Here is a 20,357-nt window from a genome sequence, read left to right on the forward strand (position 1 = left end):
TAAGCATGGGTAGGTAAGTATATGAGCCATGGTTCTATAAAAAGACATAACACTCTGCAATATACGAAGAGCTGCCTGAGCCCTTAGTCACTGCATTTTTTACAGAGCGAGATAGAAACCTAAGAACAACCCGAAAGTACTTAACCTGGCATCAACATGATTTGGACCTCACTGTTTCTGGGCATAATATCTGGTATGGTTCTAGCGGCAGGTTCTATCTCGAAACTATCACCATCCGCAAAATCAGCTTGTTCAGAGCTCGCACACACGCTTGATGGGGGAGATGGGAGTATCGTAAACACACCTCCACTAAGTACAACATCCGTCGAAATCAACTGGTAAGCAACCGCGCCCTCGTTGTCTCCATTCGGGCTTGACCAACAGCTCAGGTCCCAATCATGCATCTTCAACTCCAGCTGCATTGTGCGTGCCCACAATGCGGAACACGTCTCAACTGCCCTGGCGATCATCGTCCAACATGAAGCCAAATTTGCTGTCCGCAGCGGTGGGCATTCGCCGAATCCGGGCTTCGCCGGTATTGCGGATCCGGGTGTGCTCATTAGCCTTGAGAATTTCCTGCAGGTAACCCTGAATGAGGATAAGAGCGTTGCTAGTATCGGACCAGGCACGCGCTGGGGGCAAGTATATGATACGCTCGATCCGGCTGGTCTCGCTGTCGTAGGGGGTCGCCTCCCTTATGTAGGCACAGCTGGTCTTGTTCTCGGAGGCGGTTTTTCGCATTTCTCTGGAGAGTTTGGCATGGCGGTTGATAATGTCAGGAATTTTGAGGTGTGTAGCAAGATCAGCTGTCTGCTCGAATTGACTGACCGGCTTCGCTGAAGGTCGTTCTTGCGAATAGTTCGATTGTAGATGCCAATGCGGATGAGAACGTCGAACTTTTCTGGGCTTTAAAAGGCGGTGGTCCCAACTTCGGCATTGTGACGAGATTCGATCTCAACACGATTACAGTAAGAGATATCTGGTACAGCATAAGAGCCTATGCCGTGGAGTCCGCGGATCATGTGTTGGATACCCACGCAGCATGGCAAATGGATGGTGGAAGGGATCCCAAGGCAACTGTAGCGCTCGTTATCAGTCTAGATGTCATCACTCTGGTGCTGGTGTACTCGGAGCCAGTTCAGAACCCGCCTGCATTCGCCGCATGGGACAACCTGAGTACGGCTGCCGTCCCAGTACCACCGACGCTCGGTACTGTCGCTTCTTTGACAAACACTCTCGGCGGCTCCTTCGAGTTGCTGCCCCAAAGGTAACAGGTGCGAATCATGTCGGAGTTCCTCAGACTAACACAAGCAGACATGATTACCGCGGAGTCAGCTCCAAAGTCGATGCTCAGCTTTACAAAGACGTCTATGCGCATTGGCTACCGGCCGCGTTAGCTACAAGGGAGAGGACCGGTGCGAATCAGACCTTCTCATTGCAACCTGTTCCCGCGAACATCGCGGCAGTCGGTGTCACGAATGGAGGGAATGCACTCGGTATTCCAGCCGTTGATCATCAGTGTAAGTGTCGTGAGTAGATCTCAGTTCTGGAAGCATAGCTCAAATTCCTAGGGTGGACTACATTGATCGACTGGAACAATGCCGTCGATGACGACGATGTTTGCTCAGCATCTTTCTCGACTACCGAGATGTGGACGAGCTTGAGCAGGGAGCGCGGACTAGATGTGAATTACATCTTCATGAACGACGCCTCTCGAGACCAGAACCCTCTCAGTACACAAGGTGCGGAGAATCTTGGCAAGTTAAGGTCTATCGCAGGAGCGTATGATCCTAGTGGTATCTTCCAACGATTGCAGAAGGATGGATTTCTACTTTCGAAGGCTTGATTCTATATATACAGTCGGATCTCGATATAACGATACGAAGACGGCCACGTCGATTACATCGGTATAGCGAGATTATCGTATAATTGATTCTTATATAAGCTGACCTTTAGGCGCTAATTGGCTACCTTCATTTTTAGACGATGTGAGCCCCTATTTCTAATTATCAAGGGTCTCCTCTCAACTCTACTAATACCTATTTTATATCTATTTATAACTTAACATAACGATAAATATAGGTAAAATAAGACAATTTATGAGATATTAGAATTCACGAAGAAGACACCTGCTATTTTAATAAAGTGGATAGAACCTATTATGAGTCCAAGATTAATAAGTAGGTAAGAAGAGAAGTAAATATAGAAGTAGATAAAAATAGATAGATTATCATAAGGTCCTTGATAGGCTGCGCGACCAGAGTGGCATTCCCCTCTAGGAGATGATGTTCATCGAGTACGCGATCTCCCCGGTGACAATGACTATCCTCCTCATCGATTGGGCCTGAAGACGGTCAAAGTGAAGGACCCGGATGGCATCCATGCTTGTCTCAGTAAGTAGGCTCAGGTCGAGAAGATGGATGCTTAAATATAGAGACCGAGACGGACGGTGAGTCTTGGGAATATTTATTGTATTTCCTGTCCCGCATTACGATCTAGTGATCGATGTAGAGCGCCAGCCTGATGTGCAATGGCTCTAAATCTACTGCAAGGGGTGGTCTTTTTGAGGACCGGCATACAACTGCGTCGGCTACCAACGCACGCGAAGTAATCGAAACTTCATCAGAGCTACCTGGAACCCTTATTAAATCTGCTTATTTTCGGAATTGAGGTTGTCAACAGATATAAATACGTGTTCCACTAGTGACTACTGTACTTGGTTAGCCACCCCTAGTGAATCGCGTAGCGTCTTCGTCTCTCTATACTAGTTAGTTTAGTGAATAGTCTCTTGAGACACAGCACGCTTTGTTGAAGTGTGAAGACTGCTCGATGCCTTAGAGAGACTGCGAAGTTACCAAGAATGCCGCCCTGATGACGTCCCTTCCCGAGGCAAGGGTGTGATGAAGAAGAAGCTTATTCGAGGCCATACGACTTCTATCATACATAGCCGACCCTGTGCCTGCGCGGTCATTGTATCGATGGTGTCGTCTCAATCAGTAGCTCGTAGAGATTGCGTATATATCGAAGCTGTCAGCTTTCAAGCGCAAGATGAAAGAGCAAGGTAGGCTTGGGCAGTGTTGTGGAGGAGAGGAGCGTTAGGTAATTAGGCGTTTCGGCTTATGAATCGATAAGGCAAATCTCGTGATATTTCTCATCATAACGTAGACATGTAGAATCATCTATACAATCACGCTGCGTACACTAGAGATCCTCGAACACATTCTCGAGATATTTCTGAACAGTCGTACCAAGCCGCCCAGGTACGGAAGAAGAACATCCGAAAACCGCTGGCAATGCGATTACATCTAGGGATGCATCAGGCATCAATGTCGACACCATAACGCCCGAACAGCAGTACGACCCTCCACCTGTACCTAGCCTTGATACTTCTTGAAGTAGAAAATCGACCAGAACAACCAGGCCCAAACCCAGACAACTACCCAGACGCTGAGCGAGCAGACACGGAAATACGCAACAATGATACATCAAGCATCGGATCACGATGAGAATGAGGTTGTTTCAGCTGAGAAATTGATTACCTAATAATCTATTTTGTCGTTCTCTACAGCAGTCGATTAGCTGAGCCGTTCTGGCGTGGATGAGGTCCAACACCGAACTATCGCGATGCTAGCCTTTCTCGACATAGTTTGTGATCTTAGCCCTGCTTACGTAAAAGTATTCTGAAGGCCTACCTTCCCTCGATTGGAGCTCAGATTCAATTCAGTTAGATTTGATTCTGCTCTCCCATTTGGGCGATTCAATTCGATTCGACGATATCTCAAATCGAATAACTTCAGTCTGTTTCGACTCGAGGTCCAGCATCGGATCGAATCGATTGGTGCCAACTCTGTGTCGGCGAGTGAAGCAACTGTCACTACTCTATCAGTTAGTGGGGGTGAGTGTTTCATTTGCTCTGATTCACATGTCAGGTTACGTACAGCGTAAGCACTACGCTGGCATCTGATCGGCGGCCCAGCTTTCTCGGTGGTCTCCTTTAGTCAAGCAGCTCCGAAGCAGGAAAGCCGAAAAAAATGAAATATGCGACCCAAAAATCTCTCATAAACTACTGACGTAGGTGTTCCTGTGTCGGATGATGTTGTACCTGTGCTGCGAGTCTTCTGCCGAATTCCAAGATGTTTCTATCAAAGGAAGATGTCTCGAAATTTCCGAACCCACTATTCGTGGCGTGAGTCTCACGTGGCTCTTTTTGATCCCAGGGTGTGTTTACAACATAATCACAGCTTCGAGGGAGCAATCATTGTGCGGCTCCTGCCTCATGCCACGAGAGCGTTCGTCTACGATATCACTTTCCATCTCAAACACCCGCGACTTCTGGCACTGAACTCAAAGAAGCCCCCACTACACTTCCATCCTTATCAGAAGGAGTACATGCAAGTCTTGGAAGGCGAACTCTTTGTGGAAGTCGATGGTGTAGAGATGGCATTGGCTCCGGAGCACGGTGAGATCACCGTGCGCCCATGGCAACATCATCGCCTTTATCCACATCCAAGCGGCGGTAGGGACACCATGAGATTTCTGCTATCGGCAGACGATACTCCGGAATCGTTCAAGATTGACAACGTCTTTTTCCAAAACTGGTACGCGTACCAAGACGAGGTTGTACTACACAAAGGGGGACATTTCGACGTGTTGCAAGTCATGAATGTAAGTTGATTTTACTTGGTGTTAGTCAACCCAATAGTTATCGGCTGAAAACGAGAGATGTTCGACGCTGGGGGTTCTTATCTCTCCTTACCGACCTGGATGCCTTTCCGATGTCAAATATCAAGAGCTGCTGGAATATTACTGGGAAGATGGATTGGCGGTCTTGCAGGTTATCAGCCATTTCGCGAAGAATGGACAACAGAATGGGAGCTTGCATGCAAAAAAATGAGCGAAACATGGACTCTGCGAAGATTCGCCCACGGCATACAATAGATGTAATAAACTGCTGTATCACTTGCATTGTATGCCTGATCAAGCAGTCCGAATAGCTACAAGCTAGATACAGAAATGGGAAGCCGCATGCTCAATCGAAAGTCTCCTCGGCGGTATAGAAAGCTGATGATGTAACACAGCAAACGTTCAAGATCGCTAATTGAGAGGAAGAGCAGACTCCCTGACGCGGCACCATTCCACGGTCTTTTTCCATAGATCGTCTTGAACATTCTCTTTCTGGCTGTCCGGCGAGCTTTCATCCTTCTTATACATTGTGAAGAATCCCATTTCCCCTGGAGAAGCCTTGTTGGTGGCGAACTCGGCGATATCGACCGCGGCTTCCTTGGTAGTCCGCATGGTAGGGTCGAGGAAGCGTAGAAGAGGACGACCGGGCCCAAGGATCCATTTCGACATGAATTGAACCATGGCAGGGGTGTTTTTACGGAGTGCGGCGGAATCAGTCATGTTACCGGGATTAACAGCGATGGCAGTAATATTGCTCATGTTATTCCTCTGCAGGCGACGGTTTAGAGCATGAACCCACATGGTCACAACCAGTTTCGACTGCGCGTACTTGAGGAAGCCTTGCGCCATATTATCATGGGGCTCTTTGTCTTCAGGGAATACGAGCTCATCAAGGTTCGAAGGGATAAAGACGGGAATTTTTTCAAGTCCGTTTTTACCTGGCCAATGCGCATCGCTTGAGAACAGAACAACACGACCTCCCGAACGCTCGAAGCTTCCAAGCAATCTTAAAACCAGAGCTGCGTGACTAAGGTGGTTGATCTGGAAGGTTTGCTCGTAGCCGTCGCTAGTGGTGATGGTGTCTTTGTTGAGATTCCAGAAATAAGCATTGCCGATGATGCTCGAGAGCGCTGGAAGCTTGCCGGTTTTGATCTCCGCGATTAGCTCATTGGCAAGCGTGTTGACAGATGTGAGCTTTGAAAGGTCCAGACCGCGAACCGTAGCCTTCCCCTTAGGAAATCTTGCAATTGTTTGTCGTAACTTTTCGGTGTTTATGTCGTCGCCACCGGGGTTTCGCACCGTCAAAAGTAGTGTATGTTCCGGGTAGTTCGTGAGTAAAAATTCGACGGTAGGGATAGCAAGCGAACCATTGGCGCCGGTGATAAGGATGGTGCCGCTCATTCTGGCGATGTAAAAAGTCACAACGATGGTTTATGATATTGTTACTTTCAAGGAAGAAAGGTGGCCAAGTAAGAGCTCATGTCCGCAGCAAGCTGGGTGAAGGATTCAACTGAGGTGGGAGTTTGGGTTGCCAAGAGTCTGAGCCACTGACGTTTATGGCAATTCAGAAATGCGTTCCAGCTTGGCACTGGGTAGAGTTGGGAGGAAGTGGTGAAGCCCACGCCCGTGTGGGAAACCCGGCGACAGAATGTGAGACCAAGTGTTGCGGCGCGTTGGTGGTCCAGTGTCTGATTTAGGGAATCTCTCGGAAGGGTCCGAATGACCCGAAAGCGGCTAGCGCACGACTTTTGACGCTCGGGCTACCATAACAAACCAAAGGCTTTATTGTACATTGGGGGCAGCTGGAGTAGCTTGATAAGCTACAGTCCCAGCCACCAGCGAGGGCCAGTCTGGGATCAATCAATCAGGCAATCTATCTTCTTCTGGCCATACAGATAGTACATTTCATCAGGTTCTTCGCGGAAGACAAGTCGGTCGGCCTGCAATGTAATTGGTAGTAGTGGATGCATTGAGAAGAATCTGCGAAGCGTTCCTTGTTTGGAATGTACGATTATTTGCTGCACTTTTTACCTCATAATATGGTGAGGGTTGTGGTATTTCCCTCCATGACACCATTATACGTTCCCTAGGCGAAGGTTCAAACTCTTCTCCAGAATGCCTTGGGAATCGAGGTAGGAACTCGCTACCGAGAATTTTGTTCTTGGAGTCTGTGTAATTTGATGCGCTTGTAGGGCAATAACGTCGATTATGCCCCTGATAGGACATTCGGCTGCTTTCCGATGAGATGATAAGGCTCCTTCTGCTTAGCTGACCTGCATAACTCTCGATGTGGATTATAAGCTTAGCTGACTTGCATAGCACGCGATATAGGTCATAATACCAGGGGCCATGGTAAGGTTGCACACCAGGTACATGGATATGTTGTTCGGTCAGTCCAGCAAAAACCATAAGCAGGTATTTCTTCTGAAATCCTCCGGATTCATATGCATATACTGTCTGTGCCGGCATCTAGCTGCTCGATAATTGGAGTAACTATGCCGGTCCCCAACTACCTCGCTCTCGGAGCAGTTCTTTTGCTGGTAACACTTTATTTGTTGTGTCTACCGCGACCGATACCCGGGATACCCTTTCGAAAGAATGCCAGCAGATCGATACTAGGAGATATGCCTGCCATGGCGAAACATTCTAGAGAGACCGGGCAGGTCTGGGATTGGATCGTATCTCAGACAGTGTCATTGAATTTGCCCATTGTTCAGGTGTTTGCGAGACCGCTGGCCAAGCCTTGGGTCATTCTATCAGACTTCCGAGAAAGTCAAGACATTCTGATGCGAAGAACGAGGGAGTTTGATCGCAGCACGCACGCTGGAGAGATATTCCAGGGACTTCTACCAGATCACCACAATTCCATGCTCTCAACTGCTCCGCAATTCAAAACCCATCGGAAGTTGATCCAAGACCTCATGACAACGGCCTTTCTAAACGAGGTACCCCAATAGAATATCCACCGTTATGGGCGCTAAATGATAATCAGGTCGCTGCGCCTCGCATTTATGGAGCCTTCGCCGCTTTATGCGATCTTTGGGTCCATAAAGTGCGATTGAGTGAGGGACATCCGTTCTCGGCATATCACGATGTTGAGAGAGCAACTCTCGACGCGATTTGGATGGCGGTTTTCCCATTGGCCCAGCAGGATGGACTGAATGCTCGTCAGCAACAACTTCTCTCCACGATACCGGACATGAATACATCCATGTGTGCTTCAAAAGATGATCCTGTGGAATTCCCGGAATCGCCAATGCCGCATGCACAGCAGTCGATTCTTACCCTTACCCAAAGTCTCGAGATAAGTATGAAGTCGCCATTTCCGAGATTGGCTCATTGGTTTCTTCGCCGAAGGTCGTACATGCGCGAAGCACGAACGTACAAGGAGAATATGATAGTTCGCGAACTAGAGAAAGCAAAGTTGCGGTTCACTGGTGGGCTAGATGGCGGCCAGGAGACAAGATGCGCCATGGACTTTGTTCTCCGCCGAGAGTTGATGTCAGCTGCTAAGGAGGATCGAGCTCCGAAGCATGACACCCGGATGCTGTTTGACGAGGTATTATACAGGTCTTTAGCCCATTTCCACGAGCCTGAACTAAAATTAATCGCAGTTGTTTGGTTTACTAGTGGCTGGACACGATACGACCTCGTCTACTACCTCGTGGGCTTTGAAGCTCTTGACAGATAACCCCTCAGTTCAGAGGAATCTAAGGAGCGCGATGAGAGCTGGGTTTCCAGAGGCCAACGCCGGGCAGAGATGGCCAACAGTGCTAGAGATTGTCAAAGCGCGCATCCCATATCTTGATGCTTCGCAGGAGGAAATATTTCGGCGGTCGATCGTTCAACCTTTCGTGGCGCGCCAGGCTGCGGTGAATACCGTCGTACTGGGACATCGCGTGCCCAAAGGTACTAACATCTTCATAATGGCGAATGGCCCCGACATTGTGTCACCATCGGTTGGATATCCCGGAAGAAAAAAGACATGAAAGCAGTAGAATAGCGAAGGGACGCACGGGCTCCTGGAATTCTTCTGATATCCATCTGTTCCAACCTGAAAGATGGCTGAGACAAGAAGCCAACGAGGTAGTATTCGACCAGAATGCAGGACCCATGCTAAGTTTTGGGCTCGGTCCAAGAGCGTGCTTTGCGAGGAGAATGGCATACCTAGAGATGAAGATAGCGCTGGTACTCCTTGTCTGGAACTTCGAGTTTCAAACCGTCCCAACGACTCTGAGTTCATATGAAGCGGTAGACAAGCTGACTCATCAGCCGGTTCAGTGCTACATAAGACTTCGGAAACTTTAGATATGCAAGGGAGGGAAGGCTAGCGGAGTGCACCGGGTGCGGAGATTAAGACGTAACGCTAACGCGACATCAACCAAGAAGGCATATGCTCAGGGGAAGTTCTGGCCATAACCTGAGTGAGAACGGTTCAAGTTATATATATCTGAGAGAAGGCAAGGGACATTGAAGGTATGCACGCCGAACTGACATTCCGAACGCGGTAGATGTTGTTGCCTGTTGACTGCGTCCAAGACTACTGTCTTAGCCCATTATATATATCTTAGATATGTATACACAGTGACAGCAAAGCCTGGTCTTAGCACAGCTTCATACTTGGTTGTGTATACGTTGTAAGGCGCACTGTGCAGGTGCAGCTGCCCTACAGGTGAAACACCACCTCGTGGCTACGATAATTTCACTGTTTGGAACGAATCACCAGGCAGCAGAAACCTTGTCTTGGTCTTTCATCGGTGTATAGATCGTAAGTCTATGGTGACTATTCTGTTGTAGTCTTCCTTACATGTCCAGATCCCAAACTACCAAACCAGTACCCCTTTACCTTTTACAACAAACTAAGTATACTCCATTTCTTCCTTTATCGTCGGTCAACATATAACTATAGTAGGTGCGGTAATGAAACTATGATCATAACCACGACAGAAGGCCACGACAGCCAGGAATCCTGACATCGATTCGTGGACTGTTTGGGCGCAGAATCTCCTTATATAAGTAATGCATCCAGTGAGTGACTATAAAGCTAGATTAAGAGCTTCTGTAAAGGAAGCTTGTCATATTATTGCGCAGAAATGGCGAGAGATCCTTCGCACCATCCTACTGTACCTGCTATGAGGAGACGGTCCCCAGACTATAGTGAACGGCATAACCTATGACAATAAGTCTGTCACCATTGTCCATCATGATATTTTTTAGGATTGCGGTCGCTGTGAGCTAGTCCGATAGAAATAAGGTGATTCACCACTCCATTCATCGCATTGAAGAATATATCGTAATCAACTTTCCATCTGTGAAATCAGGCTTCCAGCTCAAGCATGAAAGGATATCTAACCCGCAAGACAATCCTACACCTTTTTGTAATGGCGCTATGACAGTGTATGATGCTCGGTGCGTATCATGCTACCAGACTTTCATTATTCCAGCTCCGGCAAGGAGTGATTCTCGTAATATTTCTGTACCGATAAGCTCGTATGGCATGTTTTGGGTCTGCGACAAAGATGCTGCTTCGGATCGAAGTCGAAGTAGTTGTAAGCAACCCACACGAGCAAATGCCCTTAACGATAATCCTTCAATTCTGGCGACCGCACCTGAATACCGGCCTAGCCGGCTCTGCGAAGCCAAATACGCAGTTAGCCATAGCGAAGTAAAGCGGTAGCTTTTATTTACCGCCTAATTATGATGCGAGCACACTCTTATCTCTGTAAATGTTTTCACTGTTTCGACGAAAACATATCTGCCTAAGATTAAGCAAGCTATCATGTTTGCTGCCTTGCAGCATGACGATCATTTAATCGATCTCGCTATATCTAAATGTCATCAGGTTGCGTCGAATCTATTATTAGTTCTGGCTGTTCCCGCCATGCTACGCGGTGCAAACTATACTAGATAGCAGTTAAGTGGACTCATATATTGACAGCGAACGTGAGGAGACTCCAGCTATACAAGATCGGTTGGCTTCGAGGTATTGTCGACCTCATCGAGAATAAATACCAGAAGAAGACGAAGCTCTCAAGAAGTGGACCGGCCTACCGAACCTATCAAGTGTATTAGGAATACTGCCTGCAACAGTTGATCCACCGTGCCTCTCTTGACGCTACTGGCTCGCACAAACGTATATTAAGCGTCTACGACCTATTTTGGCTCCCCTTAGACGTGCTATATACGATGGATACCTCATATCTGTTCATTTACTGCCCTATTACCTACTCTTTGTGTGGCCTGCGATGATAGATAAAGCTCTAAGCTTTGCTGAGCCATAAGTTAAAGCTCGATGTTACACAGCAGGAGGTCAAACAAAACACATTCGTGGTGTGGTATCGCAGCTTGCCTACCTGATGGTATGTCGAGCTTTTCCTGTAGGTCATCAGTGCATCTCCGGTCTTGGTTGGCTGATCAAGGTTGACAACTTCCAGTCGCAGCGCCTTACTTGAGTTAGCGTTTGGAGGTGCTGTTCATTTCTCACAGTTCCCTTTTTTCTACAGTGCGTTGTAGGATCGGCTTCCACTCTCCATACGACCATCTGATAACATTTCTTGCGTCGTGAGTCTACTTGCTATTCCGCTAGCCTCATACGGTCCAGCGTTGCTATGGCGGCCACGTCCATCATGTAAAACACATTCAGTCAGCCATTTACATTTCATTACATGCACTTGTGAAGCGGATCCGAAATCATTCGAAAGAAAACCCATCCGATAAGAGTGCTTTGCAAGTAATAAATATCTGCTCTATAAGCCTTCTTGTCCATTTCCGTAAGTCCCTAGTTTTACGAGGATCTTGATCATCTAAGCCCTGGATGCCGAATGAACATACCATTTGTGTCCGGCGGCAATAGTGGTCTCCACTTAAGCGCGGCTAAACGCTGCTTGAGATCTATATAGTCCCCAGACGAGGCTACAACACACGTGTACCTAGACAATGTACGTTCGTACATTGCTTTCGCCTTCTCCGGTCTATATTTTAATAGAAGATCCCCGAAGTTTTGTAAAGTTTTATTAGCCGCTCGATAAGTATCGACGTGGTCGATGTTGATCACATCATCATACCCTTCCAGCGCTCGTACGTACATCTTCTCCGCTAGCTTTAGCTTTCCTTGGTCTGCATAGAGGCGGCCTAGGTTGTTAACCACGGAGAGTGTCGACGCGTGCTTCGGTCCAAGTGCCTCCTCGTACCCTTGCAGCGCTCGCGTGTATAAGGTCTCTGCCGCGTCTAGCTTGCCTTGACTAGCGTAGAGGCGACCCAAGTTGTTGTATGTATTAAGTGTCGACGCGTGCTTCGGTCCTAGAACCTTCACCTTCTCAAGCAATGACTGCTTGTACATTGCTTCTGCCTCGCCAAAGTTGCCCTGGTCCTTAAGCATGCTCGCGAGGTTGTTTTTCGCTGAACTCGTGTCGGGATGCTCGTGGCCAATAATCCTTTGTCTCCTCTCTAACACATCTCTTTGCATTTCTATTGCTTTGCTGAGCTCACCCTGATCTTTGTATGAGCTTGCGAGATTGTTCATCGCTGAGATCGTGTGGGGGTGATTGTTACCAAGACTACGTATCCTTCGGTCCACCACATGAATTCGAATGGCTGTAGATTCTTCGAATTTACCTTGGTCTCTATAGAAACTAGCAAGGTTGTTTAAAGCCGTTATCATATATGGGTGATCGTTTCCATACAAGCTTTTCGTCTTTGCTAGGACTTCAATTTGCAGCTCCACTGCCGAGGAATACCGGGCTTGTTTCCAGAATATCGTTGCAAGGTTCGCCATGCTTGTCAACGTAGAGGGATGTTGATCACCAAGTGTCCTCTGTTGTGCTGCCAACACACAGACTGCGATATTCTCCGCCTCAATCCAGCGTCCTTGATTCCAAAGTGTTGTGGCGAAGTTTGAAACACAGCTTAAAGTGTCAGGATGGGTTTCGCCAAGTGTCCGCTTCCTTATCTCTATTACCTGTACTTCTAGCCGCCCAGCTTCCGTCCATCGTCCTTGGCTTCGGTATGTGGACGCCAGGTTGGCTTTGATAGTCAGAGTGTCCGGATGCTTCTTACCTAGTGTTCGCTCCCTTATTCTCATCACCTGAACCTCTAGCTGCTCTGCCTCGTTCCATCGTCCCTGGTCCCAGTATGTGGACGCGAGGTTGGTGGTGAAAGCTAGCGTGTCCGGATGCTCATCGCCCAGCACTCGCTTACTCGTCTCCACCACCTGTACCTCTAGCTGCTCTGCTTCGGCCCATCGTCCTTGGCTTCGGTACGTGGACGCGAGGTTGGTCATGATAGACAACGTGTCCGGATGCTCATCGCCCAGCACTCGCTTACTCGTCTCCACCACCTGTACCTCTAGCTGCTCTGCTTCGACCCATCGCCCTTGGCTTCGGTACGTGGACGCGAGGTTGGTCATGATAGACAACGTGTCCGGATGCTCATCGCCCAGCACTCGCTTACTCGTCTCCACCACCTGTATCTCTAGCTGCTCTGCTTCGACCCATCGCCGTTGGCTTCGGTACGTGGACGCCAGGTCGGCTTTAACAGTCAAAGTGACCGGATGCTCATCACCAAGCGTTCTCTGTTGCTCGTCCAGGACCTCGTTGAAAGAGTCTTCAGCCTCATTATACCTACCGTCGTTGAGAAGACACAGACCAACATTTCTAGCTAGTTTCGCTCGATAGTCGTTATTATCGATCACGAGCCGCTGCCTGAGTGTGTACATTGCGCTCGATAGATACGGCCTCCATATATCCCTTTTGTTGTGATTGATACTTGGAAATTGATCTGCCAAATGGGCTATAGTTTTCTCAGTCCATGTGCGTAGAAGGTCGTGCTTGGACAGCCAGTTCCTTGTGGCTAGGTGTACCAAAGGATGCACATCGAGCGATTGATTCATATTTCTCCATGCCACAAAGGAGTAGGCATGTAGTATCCCAATAGCGTCAAGATGCTGTTTTCGCGAAGCGCCGCATGGGAGTAACGTCAGCGGAATGTCTTTCGGTTCGATGCAGGCCATAAAGGATAAGTAGTCTGCAGCGGTAGGATTATCTCTCCTGATGTGCTCGAAAGAAATGAGCCAGGTAGTAGCTATCGTGTTGTGGGTGCCTGGATACCTTCCCTCGTCATCGAAACCTTCACTGAGCAATGCCATTGTAGTTTCGTCCTGCTCTTTAAAGAGTTTTAGATAGGCGGCAATCGTGATGCCATTGGTGTTGATATACGCCGACGCCTGGACGATAGCAAGCGGAAGGTTGGCTAACGCTTCTAATAGAGTCTCTTCGATAGCGAAGTCAGAGGTGAGCTGTGGTTCGGCGAGACGCATCCTTAGGAGTCGCAGAGATACTTGTGGCTGAAGTTCTCCTATTTTGATGACATTCTGTTGCGATAGCTTCACAGCTACCTTCCTGTTTCTCGTCGTGAAAAGAATGCTGCCTTTGGGATTGCTCGGCAAGTGATGTACCAATCGATCCTCTGTCCCCTTAGTCTGGTGAAAGGCCCACATATGCATGTCGTCAATATTATCGAGCACGAGCAACCACGGATTCGTACTCTCCTGGTTCAGGTTGGCGTGCACCAGACGTATGACGTCCGCACTTTTCTCATCTCGACCAGGGATGTCAAGCTTCTCTGCGATCGCTCGGTATGACTGTAGAAGACTCTCTGAATCGGTCGCATCCGTCCAGAAGACTGAGAAATCTTTGCGTTCATCCATCATCCGATAAGCAAACTCCACAGCTATCTGTGTCTTGCCTATACCGCCAAGCCCGACGACCGCAATCTGTGAGGTATGGCTGCGCTTGGACAGTAGTGATTGCAGCCTCAAAATTTCTTCTTCTCTTCCAACGAAATGCGGATTGCGTTCGAACGGCATGACGGACACAGCACAAGTTCCTAAAGCTTGTCAACTTGAAGAAAGCAATTTGTATCGCAAAAGCCGGTCTTACCATCGTGTTGCGGCCACATGCCTAATCTAGCAATACCCTTCTCAAGACGGTGGAATGCGCTTTCTTCGCCCTCTCCGTATATGAGCGGCATGTAGACATTACAGATACCAAGCATAGAGTACGCTTTATCCTCCGGTAGAGTGGTCTGCCGGTCCCTAATCCAGCTTAAGCGCTCTCCAAAACTAAAGCTATCCAGATTCCCTGAGCGGAGAGCTTCTGGATCTATACCAGTCGCGGTATAGATAGTCGGTAGAAGCGACGCTTTATCGCCTAACCTAATACCCTTCCGGGAAAAGAACTCAATCCGACGAGGTGCGAGCAGCTCTTGGACCGTCCACCCGCGACTGAACCAGCGGCTATTTCTGAACTGTGTATTCCATGCAGTATGCGAAGAGTGTGCCTTCGGAGTATCAACATCAACATCTGTGAGGTAGACATAGCATCGCTCTGCCTGCTGATACCAGCGATACATGGAGTTGATGCTCTCGGTAAGCTCGTTGACATTGAATTTGTCTATGCAACATGTATCGATCCAGAAATATTGGAGACCGTCATTTCTCGCCTGGTTGCTGCAGAACCGAAGCTTTTCCATACCTTCTTTAGCCGTCCCAAGACCCCTGGACACATCGTTGTAGGTAACTTCCTCATCACTCTCGTGAGCCCAGGTGTGCGAAAGGATTGCGTAGGCAGGCGTGTCGGTTCCAGAAAACGAGGTGAGCTTGACACTACCATCGTCGGAAAGCTTCAGAAGTCGCATTTTCAGTTCTAAAAGATTGAGTTATAGTCTTGCTGAACAATCTAGGTAAAGGTTATGCTGCATGACAATAGAGTTCACTGCAGATTGTAGAGTAGAGCGGGACTTGAATGAGTTCTGGCGCGGGTGAGATCATTGAGGTCCAAGCGTCTCAGGACTCCAATAACCAATACTGAAAGGCATCGGGAATGCGGGGTAGTCACATCCATGTTGCAAAACTGACCTCCAGTGTGTCCTTGTGCAGACTCCAACACGATGGTAATGCGTTTGCCGATTACTTTGTCAGGGTAGGAGTTTGAATTGCTACTGCAGAATACGATTGCTAGCGGATCGAAGCAGCTTGACGACTGAGCTTCATCAGTCTTGTTGTGTCATGTGTATATGTTTGTGATCTTCGTTTGTTTGAAAAGCAGTATGATTGTACTGATGCCTGCTGGCAGGTGTAGTAAATAAGAAGACCTAATCGTACCGATGGAACACCTTGGCGAAGGTATTGTACACTGCGTTCCACGCGTACCATATATTGTCCAAGAGGGCGAGCAGTATGACGGGAAGGGTTTCCTTGAATTCCCGGTCCGCTGCGGATGGAATCTTGGAAAGAACGGAAAATTTAGTGTCCCACCTAAGTCGAAATTCCGCCCTGGCCCTCTAGGATCTTTGGCCGGACTTCTCCAGGCCTGGCTCTTTTTTGGATTGCTCTCCGAAGTATTAGGGAGCAAACAAGTCGTTGTCCTGCAACATTTCATCACCATAGATGAGCACGGAAAGCAATATCTCACCACGGAAAAGCTACCAGGTTACCTGGAACAGTGGAAGAACTCCGTAGATAAGGATACATCACGGAATTTCGCCACATTGATACGAATACACGTCGCCCTCAAGAAAGCCCATGACCTGGTATCTCGTTTTTGTTCTGTCAAACCTAGGAATGAGAGCTCTACTTGGCCTGTGGACGAGCGAATATCCCTTTCTTTCATGGTTCTTGGCGAAACCCTTACACACGCCTATAACATGATCGTCAAAGCTACGTCAATCCATTCACATGATATGAACGGGTTCAATCTTGGCAGCTGGGGTGAGAGCGCAGTCATCAATAGAAGATTCACCGAAGAAGGGTGGTGTCCTTACACCGTCCATACCCTAACAGGCATAATTGGTCAACGGAACAGCGGGTTACTACTCGCCCTAAGTGTCTCCCACCCAAAAGCTCTTGCATTAAAACATGACCGTTGCTCGCGCAATGAATGCATTGCACGTAAGTCGGAAAATTTCGGAGGTAGATGTTTTAAATTAGGAGGCGACTGCACCTGTGAGCACATTGGTCCTAAGGTCGGAGAAGTGCTTGCAGTCCTGAGAAAGGGCAAGATCCCACTCTTGCAATATGATAGTGGAAGGCAGGTTCTAGAAGTGGTGGAATACCGAAGCGGTCTCAAGTATTTTATTATTTCGCACGTCTGTACAGATGGATTTGGCAGCGATACCAACTCTATGTCACTTTGTCGCATTAAGTATCTCCTGGGAATTTTTGGGAAAGTGACAACGACGGAATCAGCTTGGTGGTATGACAACATCTCGAGCCAGCTGCATACACCATACCTCTTCTGGATTGATACCCTGGCAATCCCTTTCGAAAAGGCTCATCGGCTCGAACGACGAGTCGCTATTCGATCGATGGATGAATTCTATCAAAACGCTACATGCGCCATCGTTCTCGATGCTGGAATAATGGAGCAGGAAATTGGCCGTACTTTCGCCTCAACCGCTATGAGAATTATGACAAGTACCTGGATTACTAGACTTTGGACTCTACAAGAAGCTTTCCTAAGTAGACGACTCCTTTTCAAGTTTAAAGATGGGATCATTGGAATTGACGAGCTGGAACGCATGGACAAAATGACCGTTGTCTCACCGCTCCCCTCTATTGCCCAGTTATACCTTAAATGTTTGCTGGGTCACCAAAAGTCCTTTATTTGGGGAGAAGATGCTGGAACTATCAACGGCAATCTCATAGGATCGATATGGAAGGCGCTTCAGTCGAGAACGACTACCCATGCGCAACATGAGCCACTCGCTATCGCCATTCTATTACGTCTGCCCACTGCTTCGCTAGATGAGTCAATTGACATAGAGCCAGCAACCAGAGTAGGTAATCGAGACAATCATGATCGGATGGTGAAGCTTCTGAACCTTTGCTCGAATCAGACCTTTCCTGCGGGCATGGCATTCTTGGGTGGGCCAAAAGTTGACGTCCAAGGGTACGGATGGGCCCCACTGTCATGGATGCAGACACAGGGACGCACCCGTGTAGAGGCAATGAATGCACCGTCATTCGATGCAATGATCACTAGCGAAGGACTGCGGTTCAGAAGTGCCGGGTTCATGATTCATCCACTATGCGCTCAGTCAGAAATTTTGCATGGAAGCACCCTAGTTCTGACACTAATCGAAGCTGCTTTCGATAAAATAACGATCGAGGCCATCGACACGGTGGGACCTGAGTATTGCTATCCTAGTGATGCAAATCTCGCAATCGTTCTACAGCAGGAAAGGCCAGAAGATGCACAGCAGGTTGCTTTGCTAGTGATAATCTATAAGACCATGGACAACACCTTGTATTCATCCATTATCAAACGCGTATGGGTCTCGATAGGACAGAGAAACTCTGAGACTGATCAATTAGATGCTTTTCCAAGCACATCAGATACGATTTACGCTATCCCAACGAAACAAGTCCGGCGCTGGTGCTTAGATGGGCCACGCCGTTTTTTGAGCACGTCAAAGCACGACAGCTCTAGCAGAGGTGCCTTCGCATGGTCCGACATCCGAAAATGGGCCTGGAAGGAGCCACAGATCTGGGCTGAAGAAGAAGCGCTTGATGGCGGTTAGTTCTCATTCCCTGCTGCCACGTGTTGGTGTCAGGCACATCATTCTCGCTGAAGTCAGTAATGTGACTGTCATCGGTGTGTAGGCGAGTGCTGCACGGGTACGAAGGGACAGACTTCCTATCAATCAGTTCAGTTCAACTTTGGGCATCTAGTTGAACTGGACTGAAGTACTTCAATCCTAGCCGTCGTAGAATTGGATTGAACTGTCAATCCTAGTAGTAGAATTGAAGTTGAACTGGACTGGACTGAAGAATATTAGTAAGATTAGCTAAAAGTCTTAAAGATAGAAAAAATTCATAGTATTTTGAGGCTATATATCTATATTACCTATATAGTAATTCTTAATATAAGTAAGTAATAGGCTAAAAGGAGACTATTTAGGTTATTAATATATAGCTATTAGTAGAGAGACTCTATGTGGTTTTTTATATATGAGAGTGATGGATAAGTCACGTGATAGTCACGTGATTATCACGTGGCTTCACTTATTCCATCACATGATGGCTCACGTGATATAGTCCATGATCGCTTACCTAGCAGGAGTCACATGCTTATTATGTGATCACGTCACATGACACATCACGTGACATTGAGTCACGTGACATCTTCCTCATGAATCTACCCGAATCACCTAACCTCAAGAGGATATCTACTAATATACCTATCTATATATAACTTCAGTTCAACTCAACTATTAGCAACTCAATCCTACCCTAGAATTGAATTGGACTGAAGATCCAACCCTTGGCAAGAGGCCTCAGTTGAACTGGACTGAGTCAATTCTGGAGAGGCAGAATTGAAGTTGGACTGATTGATAGGAACTCTGCGAAGGGATAGAAGAGATACTTGTGCTGAAGTACACGTCAATACTTGACACGGTCGGCAACCAGGGCATTTTCTGCGTAACCTAAGGCAAGCTAGACGAGGCAGAGAAGATATATATGAAGGATATGAGGAGGCACTCGGTACTGAGCTCGTCAATACGTATATCTCCGCCCTTAGTATATCAGGTAATATAGGAGACTTCGTCTCCCACAATAGGCGCAAGCACGCAAGATAAATGTACATAAGAGCTTTATCTGGATAAACGGTTGTCCTTGGTGCTGCACCTCTCGGCCGGCATTTTTTCGTGACCATAAGTATCATCGAGGGTAGCAACGCGAATAGCATAACTTAGCTAGAAACAAATATGAAATGCGCGTGATAAAACTTTAATACACTTTAAAGACCTATCTAAGTGTTCTATCGACTTTAAAATAATAATTACCGGCATAATAGGCTGGATATCGACGCTAAATTGGTTTTAGGGTATGGTCGTAAAGGTTGGTCTAGTGATTGCGCAAGCACCGGTGGAAGTTGGAACCCTAAGGAAACGTCGCAGGCGCGAGACAACTTCTTCCGTTTGACACATACGACGTAACAAGGCCGCAAATCAAAAGACTTCCCGAACCGAAAGCGAAAACTTATGAAGGAGCATTGCTACGGTATCTCGAAATCTCTAGGGTCATATAAAGTGTTATCTCTACGGACGGATACGGAGATACGGAACGGCTAGAAGCTATGTGTAAGGAAATATATATATTCTGATTAGCGCTCTGTCAGACCAGGATATAATGCCGATGGTGTTAACATTACTACTTCGCTTTCTATAGAAATGGGAGAAGTCGCGCGGGCGGAATGCTATATGATCTAAAAGTCGGCCCGATCTATGGTAATTAGTATGGATAGTGTTTTAGCTAAGTCAGTCGTCTAACGGTCGTAGTGATTTGCGCCTGAAATAGAAGATATATTTTTCTGAACTCGACAAAGAATATATTTTTTTGGTGCTAAAATTGTGCATAGCATCCGAATTGGTGTAGTGGCTAACATCGCTGTCTCTCATTGGTATTTTCCAATCAGTACACAGCAGCCAGGGGTTCGATTCCCCTATTCGGAATATCCTTTTGGTTTTACGCCGAATATACCCACGTAGAATTCTTTTTATACTTCTAGCTAAGAAGGCTCAACATTAGGTTAAAAATGATCTAGTAATGTAAAGAGACGTTATTATAGATCAGTGCCTAGCTAGAGAGAGAGGTACGAGCCATTAGAATAAAATAT

General features: G+C 47.5%; 6 protein-coding genes and 1 non-coding gene across 7 annotated transcripts; 5 read left to right on the forward strand and 2 right to left on the reverse strand.

The window, feature by feature from the left end:
* Positions 1 to 156: 156 nt before the first annotated feature.
* EJ05DRAFT_521539 (FAD linked oxidase-like protein) lies at positions 157 to 1,846 on the forward strand (the record flags this gene model as incomplete). The annotated part of the gene is made up of 5 exons (XM_033748766.1): positions 157 to 338; positions 390 to 789; positions 843 to 1,267; positions 1,315 to 1,520; positions 1,572 to 1,846. 5 exons carry the CDS (start codon positions 157 to 159, stop codon positions 1,844 to 1,846), a joined length of 1,488 nt encoding a protein of 495 aa, XP_033596106.1.
* Positions 1,847 to 3,835: 1,989 nt separating this feature from the next.
* Positions 3,836 to 5,016, forward strand: EJ05DRAFT_167131 (uncharacterized protein). The gene is made up of 3 exons (XM_033739472.1): positions 3,836 to 4,186; positions 4,242 to 4,665; positions 4,723 to 5,016. The coding sequence occupies exons 1-3, from the start codon at positions 4,134 to 4,136 to the stop codon at positions 4,936 to 4,938; spliced, it is 693 nt and encodes a 230-aa protein (XP_033596107.1). The 5' UTR covers positions 3,836 to 4,133; the 3' UTR covers positions 4,939 to 5,016.
* Positions 4,885 to 6,338, reverse strand: EJ05DRAFT_167140 (NAD(P)-binding protein). The gene has a single exon (XM_033739473.1). The coding sequence runs from the start codon at positions 6,082 to 6,084 to the stop codon at positions 5,095 to 5,097; it is 990 nt and encodes a 329-aa protein (XP_033596108.1). The 5' UTR covers positions 6,085 to 6,338; the 3' UTR covers positions 4,885 to 5,094.
* Positions 6,339 to 7,178: 840 nt separating this feature from the next.
* EJ05DRAFT_489846 (cytochrome P450) lies at positions 7,179 to 8,991 on the forward strand (the record flags this gene model as incomplete). The annotated part of the gene is made up of 4 exons (XM_033745826.1): positions 7,179 to 7,628; positions 7,676 to 8,242; positions 8,298 to 8,592; positions 8,687 to 8,991. 4 exons carry the CDS (start codon positions 7,179 to 7,181, stop codon positions 8,989 to 8,991), a joined length of 1,617 nt encoding a protein of 538 aa, XP_033596109.1.
* Positions 8,992 to 11,253: 2,262 nt separating this feature from the next.
* EJ05DRAFT_457568 (kinesin light chain 3) lies at positions 11,254 to 15,873 on the reverse strand. The gene is made up of 3 exons (XM_033742530.1): positions 15,813 to 15,873; positions 14,619 to 15,755; positions 11,254 to 14,565 (listed from the first exon to the last, which is right to left on the reverse strand). The coding sequence occupies exons 2-3, from the start codon at positions 15,373 to 15,375 to the stop codon at positions 11,483 to 11,485; spliced, it is 3,840 nt and encodes a 1,279-aa protein (XP_033596110.1). The 5' UTR covers positions 15,376 to 15,755; positions 15,813 to 15,873; the 3' UTR covers positions 11,254 to 11,482.
* On the forward strand, positions 15,576 to 18,634 carry EJ05DRAFT_167276 (uncharacterized protein). Its single transcript, XM_033739474.1, has 3 exons — positions 15,576 to 15,755; positions 15,813 to 18,509; positions 18,585 to 18,634. The coding sequence occupies exon 2, from the start codon at positions 15,844 to 15,846 to the stop codon at positions 18,256 to 18,258; it is 2,415 nt and encodes an 804-aa protein (XP_033596111.1). The 5' UTR covers positions 15,576 to 15,755; positions 15,813 to 15,843; the 3' UTR covers positions 18,259 to 18,509; positions 18,585 to 18,634.
* Positions 18,635 to 20,101: 1,467 nt separating this feature from the next.
* EJ05DRAFT_t72 lies at positions 20,102 to 20,193 on the forward strand. Its single transcript has one exon. It is a non-coding gene; the product is annotated as a tRNA-Glu (tRNA).
* Positions 20,194 to 20,357: the final 164 nt, after the last annotated feature.

The sequence above is a fragment of the Pseudovirgaria hyperparasitica genome (genome assembly GCF_010093815.1).
Source record: "Pseudovirgaria hyperparasitica strain CBS 121739 unplaced genomic scaffold EJ05scaffold_19, whole genome shotgun sequence".
Lineage (NCBI taxonomy): Eukaryota > Fungi > Ascomycota > Dothideomycetes > Acrospermales > Acrospermaceae > Pseudovirgaria > Pseudovirgaria hyperparasitica.

What these genes read in the sequence shown, in the direction of transcription:
- EJ05DRAFT_167131 (XM_033739472.1), top strand. Translation starts at nt 4,134, where the DNA reads ATGTTTCTATCAAAGGAAGATGTCTCGAAATTTCCGAACCCACTATTC. An exon ending in CCGAACCCACTATTCGTGGC is followed by an intron (nt 4,187 to 4,241) that starts GTGAGTCTCACG and finishes ACATAATCACAG; the next exon opens with CTTCGAGGGAGCAATCATTG. An exon ending in ACGTGTTGCAAGTCATGAAT is followed by an intron (nt 4,666 to 4,722) that starts GTAAGTTGATTT and finishes TGAAAACGAGAG; the next exon opens with ATGTTCGACGCTGGGGGTTC.
- EJ05DRAFT_167140 (XM_033739473.1), bottom strand. Translation starts at nt 6,084, where the DNA reads ATGAGCGGCACCATCCTTATCACCGGCGCCAATGGTTCGCTTGCTATC.
- EJ05DRAFT_457568 (XM_033742530.1), bottom strand. Translation starts at nt 15,375, where the DNA reads ATGCGACTTCTGAAGCTTTCCGACGATGGTAGTGTCAAGCTCACCTCG. An exon ending in CATGTGGCCGCAACACGATG is followed by an intron (nt 14,566 to 14,618) that starts GTAAGACCGGCT and finishes GACAAGCTTTAG; the next exon opens with GAACTTGTGCTGTGTCCGTC.
- EJ05DRAFT_167276 (XM_033739474.1), top strand. Translation starts at nt 15,844, where the DNA reads ATGGAACACCTTGGCGAAGGTATTGTACACTGCGTTCCACGCGTACCA.